At 38.6% G+C, this 20,407-nt stretch overlaps 1 protein-coding gene across 3 annotated transcripts in view; it reads left to right on the top strand.

Annotated features, from left to right (window-relative positions):
- Window positions 1-20,407, top strand: part of SLC39A12 (solute carrier family 39 member 12) — a 69,661-nt gene that overhangs the window by 20,878 nt on the left and 28,376 nt on the right. Inside the window, exons 5-10 of one of the 3 annotated variants that reach the window (XM_055332543.1) lie at window positions 2,286-2,457; window positions 6,762-6,934; window positions 9,565-9,717; window positions 11,623-11,733; window positions 15,227-15,293; window positions 18,797-18,955. In XM_055332543.1, the coding sequence (XP_055188518.1) occupies window positions 2,286-2,457; window positions 6,762-6,934; window positions 9,565-9,717; window positions 11,623-11,733; window positions 15,227-15,293; window positions 18,797-18,955 (835 nt within the window). The remainder of the gene's footprint in view (window positions 1-2,285; window positions 2,458-6,761; window positions 6,935-9,564; window positions 9,718-11,622; window positions 11,734-15,226; window positions 15,294-18,796; window positions 18,956-20,407) is intronic. The other 2 variants (XM_055332544.1, XM_055332545.1) reach the window with 2 other exon arrangements.

Consider the following 20,407-nt stretch of genomic DNA (forward strand, 5'->3'; position numbering starts at 1 on the left):
CCAAATTTTCATTCTATTTTATTCTTTATTAAAAATAGTTTGGGTTTCAAATTCATAGAATATAATGAGTCACCATCAAGGACATTTGTATGTTAGTGATTTCAGAAGAAATATAAAACAAACAAATGACCTAAAAAGCCCAGGAACAGCAAATAAAGATCAAGGGCACAGAAGCTTATAATAGAATATCCTTACTCTAGGAGAAGGTAGTCTAAGACCAGAACTATTCAATTTCTTGACAGTGACCTGGGGAAAGAGATGCATGGCACTCCGTTCATGTTTGTCTCCTCACTACTTTACCTACCAGTCAGGCACTTTTCAATGAGAATATTGCAAAGGACTCATCATCAAAAGTTTATTGCCAGTTTCCCTTTGTGGTCAGTATTTTTAATGATGAAGTAATTCTATTCCATTAGTAACAAACGGTGCAAAAGAGAATATTGTCTTTGGCACAAATTTTTTTGACAAAGGGAAAAAAAAACACACCAAGTTTAGCTTTCTGTTCTTGCTTTTTGTAGTAGAAATCTTTTGGAGTTTTGCCCAGTCCTTTTCTGAGAAATGCCTTCCTCGCCCACAGGCGTGAGGCTGGCAACCATGTCTGAACAGTATGATCCCACCTCCCATCTCGCCGGCAAAACTGAGAGGGACGTCTGACCCAAGAGAGCCCATCTGTGGCTTTGCTGAAGCAATCAGATCTCTGTCGGGACTTGCAGACTCAACTCAGTCTTGGGTTTGTGGGCTGAGAGGTCACTTCAGAGTTGGGGCTTATATGGCCATGTGTTTACTAAGGGAGAGAACACTAGACCACGAAAGGAAATAGATATATTCAGAGGGAAACAGAAAGGAAAATACTTGGCCCCAAAAAGAGAGAGACAGAAACATCCTTGGTTCTGGTTTTCTAGCTTCAAGTTGAGTTCCTCCTGAAGGGTGGCTAGTTTTTCAATCTTAGACATCCTTAGTGCCTTCTAGTGCAATCTCCTCTTGGTTCTCTCTGGTTCGAGTTGGTTCCCTTCCCTACAATCAAACATTTTCTAAACAAGATAAGACATTTTTTATTCATGGATTCAGCCCCACAAAAATTACACGGGACAGCCCAGCAAATATGTCATCATTTTCTGATCAGTGATGTGCCTTTGTTAAAAATCCCTGCATTCTCCAGCAGAGCAAACCACACGAGCCTCGTAAATGAATGATTTTCTTCAAATACCTCATAGATTTGTGACTAAAGCACAAAAAGACATTGCGCAAGGCTCTGATTTCAGTAGAAGACGCCATTTGTGCTGGTGGAACTATAGACACATTAAAACTCTTAAATGTAATTTTTGATACACAAAATCAGCCCCAAACACTTCTGAGATACACAGATTCCTTGTAGCAAATTTGAGAGACCTAGTGCATTTGTTTATCTATAATCCTTATCTCTTATAAAGATGTCTATGCAACGTAGAAAAACTGCAAAGATTTACATAAGCAGCGGTAGAAAATAATAACTATTTCAATTATTTTTGTGGAGATGGGAGGTCAGTTACAAAGATATCCATATTATTTAGTGTTTACACACACACTGGTTGACACAGCATTCACTTTTTAAATTATTTACTTTACTTTTATTGCTTTTGAAAATATGTGTTGCCTACATAGGCTTATTAAATCAGAGAATATTAAAGGCAATGATCTCATTACCTCAGAGCTCCTGTTTATCATATAAAATCTTGATTTTGTTGATACAAAGCCGTCCCCACTGAAGAGCAAAAAAAAGTATCAAAGCTTCCTTAAACTGCTGGTTAGAAAACCATTCAACACATTGTAAAATACAGTGCATGTTTTCAGAAAAGATAAAAGGGTGCAAAACTCATACTACATAATACTCAAAATGAAAGTGAGATACAGCTGACTTTGATTAGAGGTTTAAAATAATCTTGGGGGATCCCTGGGTGGCGCAGCGGTTTGGCGCCTGCCTTTGGCCCAGGGCGCGATCCTGGAGACCCGGGATCGAATCCCACATCGGGCTCCCGGTGCATGGAGCCTGCTTCTCCCTCTGCCTGTGTCTCTGCCTCTCTCTCTCTCTCTCTCTCTGTGACTATCATAAGTAAATAAAAATTAAAAAAAAAAAAATTTAAAATAATCTTGGGAAATTATATATACACAAAAGATTGCAAAGGGAAAATGTAGCAATGGCTTCTTGTGTCCTTTTTAGCCATTCTGTTTAGTTCTGACTTCTCAGGAATGGCAATTGATGGGAAGTTTGTTTGCTGAGATTAGTAACAATGATGTTTTCCCCATAGTCTTGCTTCTCTGCAGGGCAACTGGTGGAGATATTTCTACAGAACAGCCTTTCACCCATTTCCAAGGAGGACTTTAAGCGAATGAGTCCAGGAATTATCCAACAATTGCTCAGCTGCTCTTGCCAGCTGCCTGAGGACCAGCAAGCAAAGCTGCCACCGACCACTCTGGAGAGTAAGTTGTAGTTCTTCCCCAAGAAAGTTAGTGCACGTAACATAATAATGACAGTGACCACAGGATACTTATATATCAAACACTGTTCTAAGCATTTTACATTCCTCAACTATTCAATCCTCACAAGAACCCTGAGCTAGATAATAATAATATCTATTTTGTAGATTAAAAACAGGCACATAGAAGTTAAGTGACTTGCCCAAGGACACACAGCTGATAAGTGACAAAGTTGGGATTTAAACCCCAGGAAGCTGGCCCCAGAGTCCTCGTTGTCAGCCATTATGCTACAATACCATTCATTGAATATTTTCTATTGTGTGTGTAAGTTGCACAAACTGATTTTGTCCTCTATGTATGACTCAGTCATGGATCAACGTCAAAGTTCCTAGCTAAGAACTGACATGGTATAAGAGAAAGACCATTAGTGATAGGATCAGAAATTCAAAGTTGAGTCGTGCCTTCTATCTCCAGCCAACTCTGGGATCTTAAGCCATCTCTATTTCCCTGGGCCTGTCTTTTTTTCTGCAGGGTGGGACAGCAGTGATACCTCCTTACTATCCTTTCACACATCATGACACACATAAAAAAACGAAGACATGCTGTGGTAAACCAAAGAGCTCTCTGGGGTGGAAGTGACCATAGAGGGAGGTGCCAGGCTCCCAGACCTGGCTGGAATCCCCAGGAAGCGAAGAAAAGATATTTGCATTCACCTTACCCCACTGAATCACTGTAGTAGGTGAGCTCTGCTGTAGGGCCTCACAGGGTAGCTCTCAGTTTCAAATGGGAATAATGTGTATAAAAAATATGTTCTGTAACTTAAAGCACTTTAAAAGAGAAAAAGCGGCCTAAGAACATCCATGATGGATAGCAAAAATGTGACAGTTAACACCCGCACCCTTTAAAATACTACCAGCAATCTGAGAGCCTATGAATGCTTTTTCAGAGCATTTTTCTTTCTCTTTGAGATAGTCTTGCAATGCCCATCAGGGAAGAACTGTCCAGCTATGCACTTCTAACACACAGTGAATTCTGCAGCATCAAGTGGTTCATTTGAAGATTTTATGTGAACAATAACCTGCCAGACCTAAATATCTAAGACTCCACATTCCCTGAAAGGAAAAAAGCTTCATTAAAACTGAACAATTAAATAATTCAGCACCTGGTGGTCCGCGATGGCTCAGAAATGGGTAAGGGGGACAGACCATGGTATCTAGGAGCCTCCATGAGGATATTTACATGGCCATCACTTGCTGCGGTATCCGCTACATACGGACTGCTGCAGAATAGCTTTATGAACTGGAAATTGGTGAAAAATGTTTATCTTTCTAATGGATGTCTAGACCCTTCTGGAGAATGGTCTTCCTGAGAAAAATTCAGAGAAATCACACGTACTATAGAACCCCCAAAAGCATTGCTGTGCTCAATTTAAAATGTTGCATTTGTAACTTAAGGGAAAGGCTTAACTATAGAAAATGTGAGATGAAGACAGAGGCAGGGGAGAGGTTATGAAGAGCAGTGTTTGGTGTGCTGGCACCTGACCCCTAATAAGCATAACCTTTACAGGAAAGACTGTTGTGGCCAAGTATAACAGGTTTCAGACCTGTTCGAGGGAGTTGCTCAAGAATGGCTAGGAATTCAATTATTAGGGAATGTTTTCCATCCCACTATTGTAATGATGGGAAACATTTATATGGAACCTGTCTGCAAGCTGCCTGACTCCAGTCAAGACGCCATGACACCTCTCTGAGGACCTGGGGTAATTAGCAGCATCCGTGGCCACCAATGGCAGATTTTATGGTTTTCAGGCTATCTTTGCCACACAAGAGCAGGTGAAATCTAATTCACAGAGGACCTAAACAGATTTCTAAGCTCTAAAATTAGGAAATACCCTTTCCTCTCCAATACCACACCGTGGATCCCTTCAGGACAAAGGGGAGAGGAGTAGAAGAATCAAAGGACTGAAAACTTTGCCTTTTGCCTGGGAAGTGCCACACCCTAATTTATCCTTGTGAATTCTCAACATTTTCTGATCTTTTGTAGCTATCATAAAAATGTGGCAACTTTGAATTTTATTAGACAATCCAGGTGCTCATGTTAAACTTCAAATGTCTTTATGTATTCAATGAGAAGAATGACATTCCCACATAGAATCTATTTGTGGAAGAGTGGGATATGAACCTTGGTTAAGTAGCTGGGATGTTTTTATAACACAGATATTTTTACTAAGTCAGAATAAAATAAGACCTCTAGGTGAGTATATGAGGGTTCCAAACCATTTGTTATTTTTTTTTTTTAGTTTTTAATTGTGGCTAAAAAATTGAAACTGAGATGAAACTTAGCCATTCTTAAGTATATAGTTCAGCAGTATTTTCACATTATTGTGCAATACATTTCTAGAACTTTTTTATTTAGCTTGCAAAACTGCAACTCTATATCCATTGAACAATTGTCTTGTAGAGGTTCACTAGAAGTGAAGGGGTGGTGGTAAGCCTGGGAAAATTAAAATTTGAAAGTTTTTTGCTTCTTTTGAGTACACTGCCAACTCTATTTTAATATTAGACTCTTATAATTTAGAACTTATGATTCAAAGAAGTCCTCCTAAAAACGTAAGACCATGTTACCAGCTAATATTAATACAATATAATGTAGAGGGTGAACCTTCCAGAAAAGTATAAGAATAAGAATAGAATACTTTTTATTTCAACAAACTTTAAGATGATAGTTTCTTAAAATCTATAATGGGCTTTAATTAGTATGATAACTGAATTTGATTTAACTTATTATCTGCAGTCACTAAAGGAAATGATAGTTTAATTTTGTAATTACCTTCCTTCACTGTTTACAAATCAATTTGCCATGGCTTATAAGTAATTTCTAAATAAGTAGAAGACAGAGTATTTGCACTGAATATTTGCAACCAAAGGAAAATGGCGGCCTGGAAAACTCTTTATCCCCCAATTGTTTATACAGTTGACCCTTGAACAACATGGGTGTGAATGGCACAAGTCTACTTATATGCATATTTTTAAATATATATACAGTACCATACTGTGAATGTATTTTTCTCTTATGATTTCTTTTCTTTTTAATTTTTATTTTAAGTAGGCTCCATGTCCAACATGGGGCTTGAACTCATAACCCTGAGATCGAGTTGCACGCTCAACCAACTGAGCCAGCCATGCACTCCTCTTATGATTTTCTTAATAACATACCCTCTATGAGGATCCCTGGGTGGTTCAGCGGTTTAGTGCCCTCCTTCAGCCCAGGGCGTGATCCTGGAGTCCCGGGATCAAGTCCCACATCGGGCTCCCTGCATGGAGCTTGCTTCTCCCTCTGCCTGTGTCTCTGCCTCTCTCTCTCTCTCTCTCTCTCTCTCTCCCTCTCCCCCCCCCCATGTCTCTCATGAATAAATAAATAAAATCTTAAAAAAAAATGCCCTCTAGTTTAACATTGTTCAAGGGTCAACTGGACCCTGAAAGCCATTTTTTTCTGTCTCTTTTAATCTTTTCTCTTTCCTTCTTTGCTGCTTTGTCCTTCATACATATTTGCTTTTGTTTGAAAAAAATCTTAAAAATTGCACTTCTTGAATATTTTTTGAAAATTTAGGAGCCTAGAAACATGAGATAAATTTAGAGGTTATAAAAAATTATTGCAATAATTTAAAATGTAGGCTGTCCAGGGGCTCCTGAATGGCTCAGTTAAGCATCTGCCTTTGGCTCAGGTCATGATCTCAGGGTCCTGGGATCAAGCCCCTGTGTTGGGCTCCCTGCTCAAGAGGAAGCCTTCTTCTCTCTCCCCTGCTCCCTCTGTGCTTGATCTGTCATTTTATGCACCATGGATAATAAACACTTTTGACGTTATGAATAATTTTGAGAACTTTTGGAAGGTTGTACTTCCCTTGTACAGAAACATAAGTCTTCTAGGGCCCAAACTACATGCTTCCTCTGTAACTCTGCTTCCTTGACTTTAGAATGTTTAAGTGGGATTCAAAGGAAATCTTTACCAGTGTATGGCAGCAGTTGCTGTGGTTTATAGTGAAAGAAGTTAATTTCTTTGGTAGTGAGAGGTAAGCTAGGTCCTCGCTTGCTTTACTAAGGAGTCATTGGGGTAACTTCAAAGCGACAAGATTAATGGCGAAAGTCTTTTCATTCTTTTCCTTGAAAAATAAGACCTTTATACTCATAGAACAACTCCATATCCCTATAAGCTGTACTGTAAGATGGATTCTTCTGGCATTTTCACTGGCTGGGGCTCTGGTAGTGGATGATGAGCACTGACTCCTTTGCAATCTCCATTTGGCTTAGAATATGGCTACAGCACAGTGGCCGTGGCTCTGCTCACACTGGGCTCCATGCTCGGGACAACGCTGATTCTGTTCCACAGCTGTGAGGAGAACTACAGGCTTATTTTACAGCTGTTTGTGGGCCTGGCCGTTGGGACACTTACTGGGGATGCTCTGCTCCACCTTCTCCCTCAGGTAACTCTTTTCTGTTTTCAATGGTGTGCTTCTAATTTCCATTTCCATTTTATCACTGGAGATGTTGATGCAAAATTTCACAGTGACTTGGCCAGCGTCTTCCTTGGAAATAAGTATTGTTTCCCCAAAACACTTATAGGGGAAAAGAGAACCAGTCCTTAGGTTCACCACATGTTATTGTTATTTTTGAAATAGACCAAAAAAGGGTTGCAGATGCAGATTCCTATTAACAAAATTTCAGGAAATATTTACTACTTATCTGTTAAATGAAAATGAATTGGGCTGCAAGATGTTGGGCTGAGTTTTCTCCAGTTGTTCCCAACTCTCATCAGATCCCTTCTCTGCCCTCTCTGCTGCTTTTTTTCTGTCCCAGAAGACTGCTCCTCCTCAGCTTCCTTGGGAGCTGAATTTTGTTTGGATTGAGCCAATGGGAGTCACAACAGAAAAGCCAGGGTAGGAAGAGAGAGAGGCAGGGATATTTCTTCCCCGCACTCCTGGCTCTGTACTTGCTCTAGAAGCAACTGATTACCTACAAGACTACAGCTCCCATGGGAGGCTCCTCCCCAGCTCCACCTCCCACTGAGCTACAGACTTTAGTTCCAACCTTCGCCCTTTCTGCCCTAAGAGAGGAAATGGTTTCCTGAGGTTGCTAGCTTCCAGGTGTCTCATTATCCCTTGTTCCAACCCTTGTTGCCCACACCTCTGTCATTGCCCCATCAGTATTGTCTCTTCATTTGAACAATCAAAATGAATTTCCTTTTTTTTTTTTAGCCTAATAACATCTAGATTTACCTTAAGAAAAACATAAGCACCAGGAAGCTGGCTCTTTGCTGAATTCTTCTGAGGCTCTTTATTTGTCAGAAATGAAAGGACAAAGACCTGAGATGCAAGAGTTCAGACAGAAGGGGCTCTTAGATGAGGTTACTTCTTCCCTCTGAAATCTCTTGGGACAGTTAATGATGGGCAAATGAGCCATCTCCCCTCTTGCAAAGCTGGAGATGTTAAAAATTTCCACAGGCCTCTGGCAATTTCCTACTGGGTCACTGTTGTTGCTCAGGGGCTCAATGATTATTAGATGTTCTGAAAATCACAAAGTGAGCATTGGAAAATGAAACAAACCATTATTTGTTTTAATTTCCCCTGTAATCTAATTTTCTGGAAATATTTCAGGGTTTATTGGCTTGAGGCAGTGGCCGAAGACTTTTCCTAGGTCCCTTTCGTGGTTGCAGAGCTATTCGCTGCCCAGGATCTGCAAAACAGCAAAAGGGTCTTATGGCTTCCTGTGCCTTCCCCCACTGCCCATGGGGGACATGTAACTCCAGACAGCAGGCATGGACTTGGGGGTAGGAGGAGGGGCTGGGGCCCTCAACTGGTTCTGCAGAGACATGTTCCAGAGAGGAGCTTAAAAGATTAGTTAGGTTTCATGAAAATTGGAAGGCAACTGCTTTACTTGAGGGAAGAGACGTGGACAAAAGTTATTGGGGAAAGAAAGAAAGGTGCAGTACAAATGTGGTGGAAAGCTAGAAACATCAGTGGCTCCCAACGGTGATCCATGGTTAGTGTTCAGAGGACTGCACAGAAACAAGAAAAACATGACTGCCATGATTTCCTCTTTTTCACTAGCAAAATTTACTCAACTTAAAGGTCTACATTTTATTCTGAGATTGTGGGGTTTTCTTCTGTTTTGTTTCATGAACTTACTGTGTCCATTATTTTGTGAAATTACAGTAATTACAAATATTAGATGGGTATCTTTTAGTGTCTTTACCAAAAGGAAAAGTTGACTAACATATATTGGTTTTGAGTTATGTTACATCAGAAACTCAATGTATATTCTTGCATATATATGTACACTCACTCACGTACTCATGTGCACATACGTGTATGCGCCTAAATATACATATGCGTCTATGAACACACATATGTGTACAGTATGTACTCATAGGATTGCTTTTTCCTTTTTTTACTTTGATGGTCAGTAGCATCCTAAATGTAGAAACCACTGAGCTGTTTCCCAAACTGCCTTCTCCCGGGGAGGCAATATGATACATGATGATTTACTGGCTCACAAGAAATCATGAGGTCAACCAATGGGATGAGTCAACTAAAGGAAAATTCTTAATGCATTTCTTGTATCCTTTTGTTTCCCAGAGAGCTGACAGGATTGCTGGGTACACAGTATACATTCCATGAAAGAAATCTTTCAGGCAGATTTCTTACTTATCTGAACATTTTTAAAAAGTTTTGTTTAATTACAATGGGGCATAGGGAGAATAAGCCCCAGATGAAATATATCTTTATATTTCTTCTGGATATAAAATAAGTTGATCTGTTATAAAGACTTGCTGTGCAAACAGATACAGATTAAACTCTGGGGTGGAGGGAAGGACTGAGAGTATATGAAAATTTGGTTCTCCTGTCTTTTCTCTTATACACATTTTGTTTGACTCTGATTAAATCATATAGTGGCAGTATTTGTACAACTAAAAGCAAACTTGGCTTTGAATGATTCCAGCAGTTGTCATGTCCTCCCCAGAAGGAAAGGTGAATATATTCATTACTGGACCTATTAATTAATATTGAAATCATCAAAAGTTATTTCTTTGTGTATCTTTTTTTTTTTTTTTAAGGTTCTTGGTTTACATAAGCAGGAAGGCTCAGAGTTTGGACATTTCCATGAAAGCAAAGGCCATATTTGGAAACTGTTAGGATTAATTGGAGGCATCCATGGCTTTTTCTTAATAGAAAAATGTTTTATTCTTCTGGTATCACCAAATGCTGAGGTATATTTTAAATTTTATTTATCCTGTGCTTTAAAGCTTCTTAATATTCATCTTTTATTTAAAAAGTCCATGTTGAAAAGTAGTTGACATCTTCATAAAGTTCTCTGTAAGGGATGGGACTCTGATTTCCAGAATACACACATCATTCTGAATGGCAGCTTCCCTACAAGTATGGTTATTAATTTTTTAAACCTCTGTTGCTGGCCTGTTAAGGTACTTGTTAAAACCTGCTCTTTGACCTTCGTGGCTAGTTTAGAAACAGGAGACTATTTCATGTCTGAGAATGAAGGGACCCAATGACCTAGCTACTAATCAGCATTTTGGATGTCTTTCCTACCCAAAAACATATAAACATGCAGGCAAAAACTTTGAAAACTCGCAAAATTACCCATCATTTTCTATCCTAAGAGCATTTAAAATTATAAAAACAAAGAGCTCAGAAATGGGATTTGTGGCAGATCTTTTTTTTTTCAGCTGAATAATTGCATCCATTGTGCCTGTATTTGATCAATTTCTATGTCTGTGATGAAACGTAAAATGCAATATGGTTTTTTAATGGATTTGTTTTGCTCTTACACATTATCCTATCAGACAATAGATTAGCTGGTGGGTTGGTTAAAAAGATAAATGCTTGCAAACAACTCTAGGAGACTAAAATATAGCAATTTTTCCTTCAAAGTCCTAGGGCTCTATATCCTCCATGGTTTTCCAGTTATTTTCTGGCTTTCTCCTTGTTCACGTAATTTATAATATGTGTGCTCAGGGAAAACTTTAGCAGCCTTTTAAAATATTCAGCACTTGTTTATTATTATTCCTAAATTTTATCCAAGATCCAGATTCTATGCGTCAAAAAATAAGATGGTTTTATGGATGAACAAAGGGATGATAGATGAAAGAAAGGTGGTAAAATGGTTGTAGTCAAATGTTAATTGTACAATCTTGGGAGTATTTGAGTGCTCTCATTACAGTTCTTTCAGCTTTTCTGTGTATTTGAAACTTTTCACAGTAAATAAAATGCTATAGAAATTTTCTTTTTAATGAAGCAGGGTTTTTCTTTGTCCTGGAGCTCAATGCTATAGTAATTCAGAAATTAGGAATGTAGCTTTGATTACAGTCCCTACCCTTGCACGCTCAACAACTTAACCTCCACAGAAGAGGTTCTAATCTCAATAAGCACAAAAGACAATAACAGATCCCCTTTGCCACAATAGATTAGCTTTCTCAGCCTGGGAAATTTAAGTGACAAAGTCAACATATCAACCTGTGTGTAATAATTAGAAAGGTAACCAGGATAGAAATGAGTGAAATAAATTCTGGCCATCCAAAAATGTAGAGTTCATTCAGATGGTCCTTGAATTTGTCAGGGAACTTAAAATGAGGGTTTTTTTTTAATAAGTTTTAAGCATAGAATTTCAAGACTCATTATGTTGAGTAAAATCAAAGAATGCAAATGTTTTAGAAGGTTCGAGTGCTTTAACTGATGAATGCATTTCTGAAGATATTAAGGAGTTCTAGGGTATAATATAGTTTCAATTATCATCTCTTTTGGTATCCCCATCAGAAAGAATTCAGAATTGAATTTTATAGTAAATACAACTTTTCAGTAAATACAAGACAATATAAAAACTACCACCACTCAAGTCTTTTAAAATCATAACTAGACATACCTAAAGTTTCATTCTGAAGTCATTTGGAGTACGAATGATGTTTCAGAGCAGTCCTGTGCTTTTCCAAGGTGAGACATTTTAGTAAATATTTATCATGATGAATTCTCTCAATGCTTTTTTTGTGTGTCACCCACCACTTTGGCCATTAAGCAAAGTGTTAACTAGAACCATGGAATTGACACAGGCTGCACCTGTGTTCTTCTGGCTTTGGTGCTAATTTTAAACCATCCTCATCCAGCAGGGTGTATCATTGGTTAATGGGCATGGGGGACACTCCCACCATCTTGCACTCAACTCTGAACTAAGTGACCAGTCAGGCAGAGGCAAATCTGCTTCAACACTCCAGTTGGTACGTTACTGATCTGAGGTACTCTACTGATTTGATTACCTTCTTTCCTTTATTCTCTGATCAATACATGAAAATCAGTAGGCTAGATAAACAAAATCCACTCCTGATTTGCCTTTCTTAACCATGCTAAGTAGTTTGGAAAGCTTTGCCAAGCACCCACAAGCTGTTTTAAAGGGGAAAAAAACTTTTCCACAAATTCAAATCCTTGCTATCTATACCACTTTGAAACACATATGGTCAGTCTGACACTACATTTATCTTGATCATTTTGTTTACAAGTTTTCATAAACCACTTGACCTTTAGGTTTTCCATCCTGGGTAATCCTTAGCCATGACTAGATGGGGCCAAATAATTGCTGAGCAAAGAATTAGTGCACCTAGGAGTGGGATGGTCATTTTATATGGCCGAAAAGAATTGATTCTGGCACATAAGCTGTCTTAAAATAAATGGCTTCTGTTACATTGAGTTTTCTGGGACAAATATTCCCTATGAATTTGCAAAACACAACCTTCAGTCAGGTTTAAAACAAAGTTCCCACTCTTTTTTTTTTTTAAGATTTTATTTATTTATTTCTGAGAATACACAGAGAGGAGAGAGAGAAGCAGAGACACAGGCAGAGGGAGAAGCAGGCACCATGCAAGGAGCTTGACATGGGACTCAATCCCGGGTCTCCAGGATCAGGCCCTGGGCTGAAGGCGGCGCTAAACCACTGAGCCACCTGGGCTGCCCCAAAGTTCCCACTCTTATTCTCAAAGTACCAAGTAAAGGGACAGGAAAAAATATGAAAGTAAATAACAGAAAGCTTGCCTCCTCTAACCAAGGCCTTGGGGGAGGTGTTTACAGTTCAAGGATAGATTCCTAACCAAGTAGAGATAAGTAAGCTGAGCCTGAGACATTGCCACAGCTAAGAGAAGTCTGCTAGTAGATTGTGGATCTAGAGCTAAACTCAAATATGAACAAAGCCATCCCTTTAAACAAGTAATTTTGAAAGCCTTATTATGTCTATTGCCTAAATACTAAACATGTGGCTTGGAAGAAGATAATTTCAGGCTGAGATTAGTTTTAAAATCACTTTCAGGCTGACTTTATTCCTTCTATTTCAGTGAAGAGGTTTCAGAATCCCAAGATCCGTATAAGCAAATATCTGATGCTTAGTGAGTTGAATTTTTTTATAAGATTTTATTTACTTATTTATGAGAGATGCAGAGAGAGACAGAGACATAGGCAGAGGGAGAAGCAGGCTCCCCGCAGAGAGCCCAATGTATGACTCGATCTCTAGACCTGAGGATCATGCCCTGAGCTGAAGGCAGCCGCTCAACCATTAAGCCACCCAGGCATCCTGAATTTTGAACTCTTTGAATATGCTAGCTCACTAAGAATATATTCATTATTCCTTTTGTTATTTTAGCCCTAAGATCAACCTTAAGTGAATAGAAGTAATATGAACTTTTAGGATTGTTTGGTTCAATTTCTTGGTATTTCAGGATGGAGGGGAACCCCTAATTCTCACCAATCAAGGAGTCTTGGATGCTTGCCTCTAAATTCCTTTACATAGTATAAAGGTTTTGGGGGGAAAAATCCTAGAATAAACATTTGAAATCCTGTCTTTTAAGAGAACTATAGAAATTTTTTATTTTAATCAGGCTTTCGATGTAATGTAAAAAAGGTTTTCTTGTTCACCCTGTATCTTTCGGGCCCTACCTTACTTCTCAGCCAGTTATCCCAAAATAGCCCATTATTGCATCTTTTGAGTAGCTCCTACTGTTGTAATATGTGGATACGAGTTTACTTTCTCTGTTTCACATTTTTTAAAAAGATGCTTATGCCTCTCATTAAATTTGTCTCAAAATTCTCACAACTTTGGGCAATGGAATCATGAATAAGCTATTTTTTTTGGAAATTTATTTATTTAAGTTATTGCTACACTCTACGTGGGGCTTGAGTTCATGACCCCAAATCAAGAGTTGCACACTTTTCCAACTGAGCCCGCCAGGCGCCCTTATGAACATGCTTTTAAATGGACGTGTTCTGGGATGTCTGGGTGGCTCAGTTGGTTGAGCGTCTGCCTTAGGATTGGGTGTGATCCTAAGATCCTGAGATTGAGCCCCACCTAGGGCTCCCTGCTCAGTGGGGAGCCTGCTTCTCCCTGCTTGTGCTCTCCTATCTCTCTCTCTCTCTCTCTCTCTCTCTCAAATAAAGAAGATCTTTAAAAATAAATAAATAAAAATGAAAAAATAAAAGGACATGTTCAATTGGCAGATACAGGTTTCCCTCACCATCCGAAAACAGAGCCTTCCTATGAGTTCTTTGTAAGCCAAAATGGTAAAAAAGTGAAGAAGCAATTACCATTAATTTACATGGAAAAACAGGTGAGCATCCCCAGACACAAAAAAACTTACCTGTCTTAGGACTTTTTAATATCTTAGGACCCATTTTGCTAACTAACAGGTGCACATGATAAATCAAGATAAAGCACCAATGCTCACAGATAATAGGTCAAAGTTCCAGTGGCTTGATGCCGAGATGCTGAGTGGAGTTCCTGGGGAACGAGCTTCAAGCACCACTCACTGCTGGGGTGCTGCTGCTTTAGCCTTCTACCAAAAGGAGGCTGAATGCTGTTTGTGTTTTTTGGCTTTTTTTTCATAAAAGCAAAAATCCTCTTTGGGCTTCTTTCAGTTAGTGAAAACAGGCCCTAGTGTAGGTTTTTCATAAAATCAAAGGCGTGTAGTATGAACTTAAGAAAAGCGGAGGCTACTTATGAAAAGCCTTCTTTTTCACATAATAGAATGAGAATCTGAGGCACAGGGATGGAAATGACTTTCCTGAAATTGGAACATGAGTCAGTCTCTGAAATAAAATCACATCATCTGAACTCCCAGAAGTCAATTTCTAATTCTTAATTCTCTGTCTTAGGAATGTATTAAAGAAGTTTAAAATGTATGATATTTCTCTTTTGTAAGCCTGTTGATTTACTTCCTTAATCGGCAAGATTCTTTCACTCATGGGCAAAGCCCCCAACACAGAATATTATGCTATCATGAATACTGTGAGGCATTGCATGGGTTTGTTCTCTCTCTGCAATATGTGATGTGCTTTAAGATCCGAAAATGAATCCTAGACCTGCAGTCCACCATACAGAAGTGTTAAATTAGGTCAAGAATCAAGAATAGGGTTTTTTTTTCAGCTTTTGGGTTTTATAAAGGCTTCCATAATTTAAGAGCTTGAGTTACAGCCTGTCTCAGGAGCCTCCAGCTCTGTGTGGAAGGTTCTGATCTACATAAGAGTGCTATTTTCATCTAAGGGTACACAGTGCCAAAGGTTTCCTTCTGGCCCATCAGCTTTCCCTTCTATGCTTGCCTCTGAAATTTCGAAGTTCTAGTACACCTTAGAGTATTAAAATGTTTAAAAGTCCACCTTACTCTCCAGATGTTTCACTTTTACAAAATGATGAACATTGCTGATCTCTCATCAGTTATTTTTAATTTAAAATAGAAAAGCCCAGAAGATTCACAGGCAGCTGAAATTCCTGGAGGCAGTATGACAGCCTCCAACAGAAAATGTGAGTACCACTTTTCAAGAGCTAAACGTTAAATATAGAAAGTACCACAGAAAAAGGTTATGTCTGCTTGAAAACAGTGTGTGGAAATCATACAGATTTCTCACTGGGTTTGTGTTTCATCATTGCAGCCTTTACGAGAAAATGTTTAATACTCATTTCTAGGAGTTTTTCACACACACTGTGCATTAACATCAATCTTATTCCATTCTTTAAAAATGATTTTTCCCTAAACTGTTTAAAACTGATCCTCTGAGGACTGCAATTAGTGTAAATCTGTATGTAGTTATCAAGCCTCCTTTAAGATCATGAGCGTAGCATACAGGATAGACTTGTGGAATCACTACATTGTGCCCCTGAAACTAATGTAACATGTGTCAACTAAACATCAATAAAAAAAATTCATGCTTATGTGATGATTGAGCCTTTTACTTCTTTCTCTAAGAAGTCTGGAGATTTCTGCACAGTCTACTGAAATTTAGTGCCAACATCTGTTAATGTGTGATCTTGTCACTGGAATGGTGGAGTTCAAGTGCAAGATAACTCATCAATCGTATCTTATTCTATAATTCACCTGTTCATATAAATTCTAACCAAACTTTTTCTATGATTTTTCCCTATTTCTGAATTTAATATATCCATTTGGTATACAATTTTGCTTTCAGGACATGGCTAGTAATATTTCTCCTTCTAAATGTTTAGTTCCAGGAGAGATTCTAGAATGCCTGGCACCTAGTAGGTCTGCAATGGACATTTCTTCACTATTGATTTTGAAAGCAAAGAAGAGGAAAGAAGGATACGCCCAGGCACGTTATGAGTGTGGTGGCAGATGCTAGGTCACGGAGTAACGATGGTCCTACTCAAGTATTTTGGAGGCCTCGTATCTTTCCACTTCAGATATCAAGCTTGGCATACAGAATGCACAGTGAACAAATCCAAATTTGATTACTCAACTGCCCTTTTCCAGGGACATATTGAATTAGGTTCAAATATTTGATTACTTGTTTCACATTACCTCATTGGTGGAACTCAGCTTGTGTTTCAAAAGACAGGATGTGAAAATCCTACCCACAGTCTGATTTAAATAAACAAAAAGCAACATGATACAAGGTCCAGCCCATGCTTCACCATGGAAAACCTCTGATAAGTTAGAAATGTGGAAATGAATCTGACTGCCAGGTACATAAGCAAAGATAAAATATTATTGATAATTCTGTAATAAGTACACTAGATTACCAATGAATGCTGGTCTTATCTTCCACTGAATAATATTTAAATTATCTTAAACAATATGTACAGTGTGTTCCTTGAAGTTTACATGCAAACATGTATATTTGCCTTGTGGCTTGTTACATGTCCATGATATGACATTTAGAAACCCATAATTGGAGTTAATAAAATAATGGATAACAAAAATAGGGGCGCCTGGGTGGCTCAGTTGGTTAAGCATCTGCCTTTGGCTCAGCTTATGATCTCAGGGTCCTGGGATGGAGCCCCAAGTTGGGCTCCCTGCTCAACAGAGAGTCTACTTCTCCCTCTCTCTCTGCCTCTCCCTTCCACTCGTGAACTCGCTCTCTCAGATAAATAAATAAAATCTTTAAAAAACAAAAAGGACAACAAAAATAGGTCACACTGTTAGCAGAGTATAAGTTGAGTAAAAATTTTCCACTTGAATATATGCTACAAATATCAAAAACTACGTAAAAGTACATGGAAATCACAATTTATTTGCATGCTGCAATGTTGCCAAATGTATTACTCTAACTTGTTTTATTTTCGCGAAGAAGAGCTTTATTTCTGAAAGTTGGCAGCAAAGTGACCTGATAGGATGATGATATTCTAAGAGCTTCCAGGCCATGTCAATAAGAAATCCCTGAATTCGATAATTTGATATTTATTCTGTGTTTCTATGATCATTGCTTGAAATTTTCTCATTTTAAATAAAGAGTAAAATGAAGTAGTAAACCACAAGAAGGATATAAGTTAGTTTTATAGTAATAGGTCTAAATAAGCCATGAATTTTAGAAGTGAAATGCTTGCATATATCAATAACTCTGTCTCCTGGCTGATAGTCTGGGCTATATCTGCCGTTTACTTCATTGAAGTTATTTGATGGTATGGGATATGAAATGAGTCGAACCGTATTCCCCAAATGAAACAGAAAGCCATATTATAAAACAGTGCCCCTATAGTCTTAGACCATGTAACAGAAACCAGGAGGTAACCTCTTTCTATTTTTTTTAGAAGATTTTATTTATTTATTCATGAGAGACACAGAGAGAGAGAGAGAGAAACAGAGACACAGCCAGAGGGAGAAGCAGGCTCCATGCAGGGAGCCTGACGTGGGACTCGATCCTGGGTCTCCAGGATCATACCTTGGGCTGAAGACGGCACTAAACCGCTGAGCCACCTGGGCTGCCCACCTCCTTCTATTTTTACTGAGTATATAATTATTAGAATATTGGGTTTAGTTCTAACAGCAACAACAGCTAGTATTGACATCAGGCACACAGTGGATAGAAACTGAGTAATTAATGAAGTCTTAGACTATGGAAATTGATTTGAAAGACTATTCTTATCAAATGGATACCTAAGTGGCTTATTGTCAGGATAAGTGTTACCCACGGAGTACTTTTTGAATGTATTAATTGTTCAATTGCACAAGGGGGTTATACTAATCTAAAATGTCAGGGTTTTTGAAAACAGAAATTCTGTCCATGAAAAACTTGAACCCAATTATGATCAAAACTATGATATTAGTTATTTCAGTGACTCTCTACTAATCAGATAATGTATATTAGGTAAAGGAATCCCGTGGAAACAGCTTCTCTTTATTTTATTCAACGTCCAGCTGGTCTAGTACTGAAAGTTATTTTTCAGAAAGACAAACTAATTGTTCCAAGGCTAATTTGGGGGCCAGCAGAGCTGATAGTGGTTCTGTGGAGGTCACAGCAGGAGAGTGATCAAGATACTTTGGGAGGGCCATGAGTGCCAACCAGAAAGGGGAACTCAATGAGCAGAAGATGGCAGGAATGCACTCCAGCAGACTCATGCCAGGGACAGTCTGACCCAGAGACAGTTTTGGAAAATAGCCTCCATTTTAATGACATTCTACAGGGAGGGTCCTAAATTATTTTAAAGTGCTTTACAAAAGATGCACATGGAAAGGTCATTGATGGTATTTTGGAAGGCTATAACGATGCTTCAATTTTTTTTCTTTTGGGATAGTTGAACAAAGTGACAGAACAGTGAACACTGGTGCATAATTTATCTCATTACTAGTCAGATCTGTTGAAAAAACAATGACCGTACAGCCTGAAGTGTCAATTACCATTTTTGTGTCTCCAGTCTTGACTTATTTTAAAAGCCGAAACAAAGTGGGGTTGCTTAATTTGGTGCAATTTAAGAATGTCTAGGGTGGGTGGGAAAGTTGGTTGTGTGTGAAGGGTTCCGGGAAATGTCTAGAGCCCTGTTAATGCTTCTCACACCTTTATTTGGTTCTTTAGGCAACACCATTAGCTTGCTAGCAATAATGATACTGGTTGGGGACAGCCTGCATAATTTTGCAGATGGCCTCGTGATAGGAGCGGCCTTCTCATCTTCATCTGAGTCAGGAGCAACCACCACGCTTGCTATCTTGTGTCATGAAATTCCACATGAAATGGGTAAGTCGCATAGGATCATGGCTGTCCCTGCTTGTTGAGAAGCCGTGTTTTTCTAGCTATGGTCTGTGGACATCTTTTTCCAACACACAATTGAAGATGAATACTTTCCATTCATAATTTATTTAAATGATTAGAAGACAACTAGAAAAGTAAACTTCTGTACCGTGGGATAAAATTCATTTAGACTCTTTATGATGTTTACCTAGGGTCAGAAGTCACTTGTTTTGGATTCTGGAGAGTTCTATATGGAAGAAAGTCATTAAGAGAAACCTCGTTTTAAAGAACTTTGGCAAGGACTTTAAGACCTGCATATTAAATGTGGGGAAAACATTAAGAGGGGAACTTTACCCATTATGTCAGCAAACAGGCCAATGAGATAAAATAACATTTAAATTAAAGCCAAACCATGGTTTCATCAACTTGATTTATATAAAATGTCTAAGGCCAAGCATAAAATTGAAATGACGGGTGTATGGTAGCAGATGCACAGAAGGCTCTTTTTCTGGATAATCTTAATAGCCCTGTAATTCAAATTCTGCCTCCTGGGAAACAGGAAGAGACAGACTAGGCATTTCTGAAACAGGCCCAGGAACAGCAGAGGCTGGCTCCAGGCACACACATGACCTAGAGAGGGGGCTCTTGTCAATCTTATTACCCCCACTTCCAGGTCTACATTGACCTTTTGGGCCACCCCAACCTCTGGTGTTCAGTGTCTACTGCCCGAAATCCTGTCACCAACTCACCATCCACCCTTCCTAGAGCAATTTACCCAAGAACCTTCCTGAAACCATTAAAATGTAGCTGGTCCAGGTGCTGTATACAGTGGCCTTGCTTTTTAGACATCATAATAAAACCACAGAGGAGTGTGACAGTCTATAGCAGGCCAGCAGAGACATTTTTAAGACCTGTTCATAAGACCAACTTGCAATAGAACTAAGGAACTGAGTAACAAGACTGTCTCTTTACTGAATTTCAGGTCTCCTCTATCTCCCAAACCAAGAAATAGAGGCTCTCAGATCAAAAGATCATTCTTCTTTAGGAGGAAAGGTATATAGAGAATAAGATCATTTTTCTATAATCATCAAGGCAGTAAAACATTTTCTAAAGGAAAAAATTTGTTTTCCTAACCAACTTTTCCAATGATTTTAAAATCTCATATTAAGTAGTTGTCTGTTTCCCCACAGGAGTTCTTGCAGACATAGATAACAAAAGCCAACATAACGTGATTTCGCCTGGCAAGTTTTCAGGCAAAAAGGTTTTAAAACCCTGAAACAGCAAGTCCTTTATTCTGCATTTATCTAAGTTGAAAATGTCACAGAGTGCCAGGAAATAAAGAATATGTCATGGTTCTCCCGGCGTATATTATGTTATCTTAAGGAAAAGTAAAAGGAAGACAGCTCTTGAAATGTAACTTCCTAATAGTATAATAAGAATCCTAGAGAAATATCAGAA

Source organism: Nyctereutes procyonoides, unplaced genomic scaffold (assembly GCF_905146905.1).
Source record: "Nyctereutes procyonoides isolate TBG_1078 unplaced genomic scaffold, NYPRO_anot_genome, whole genome shotgun sequence".
NCBI lineage: Eukaryota > Metazoa > Chordata > Mammalia > Carnivora > Canidae > Nyctereutes > Nyctereutes procyonoides.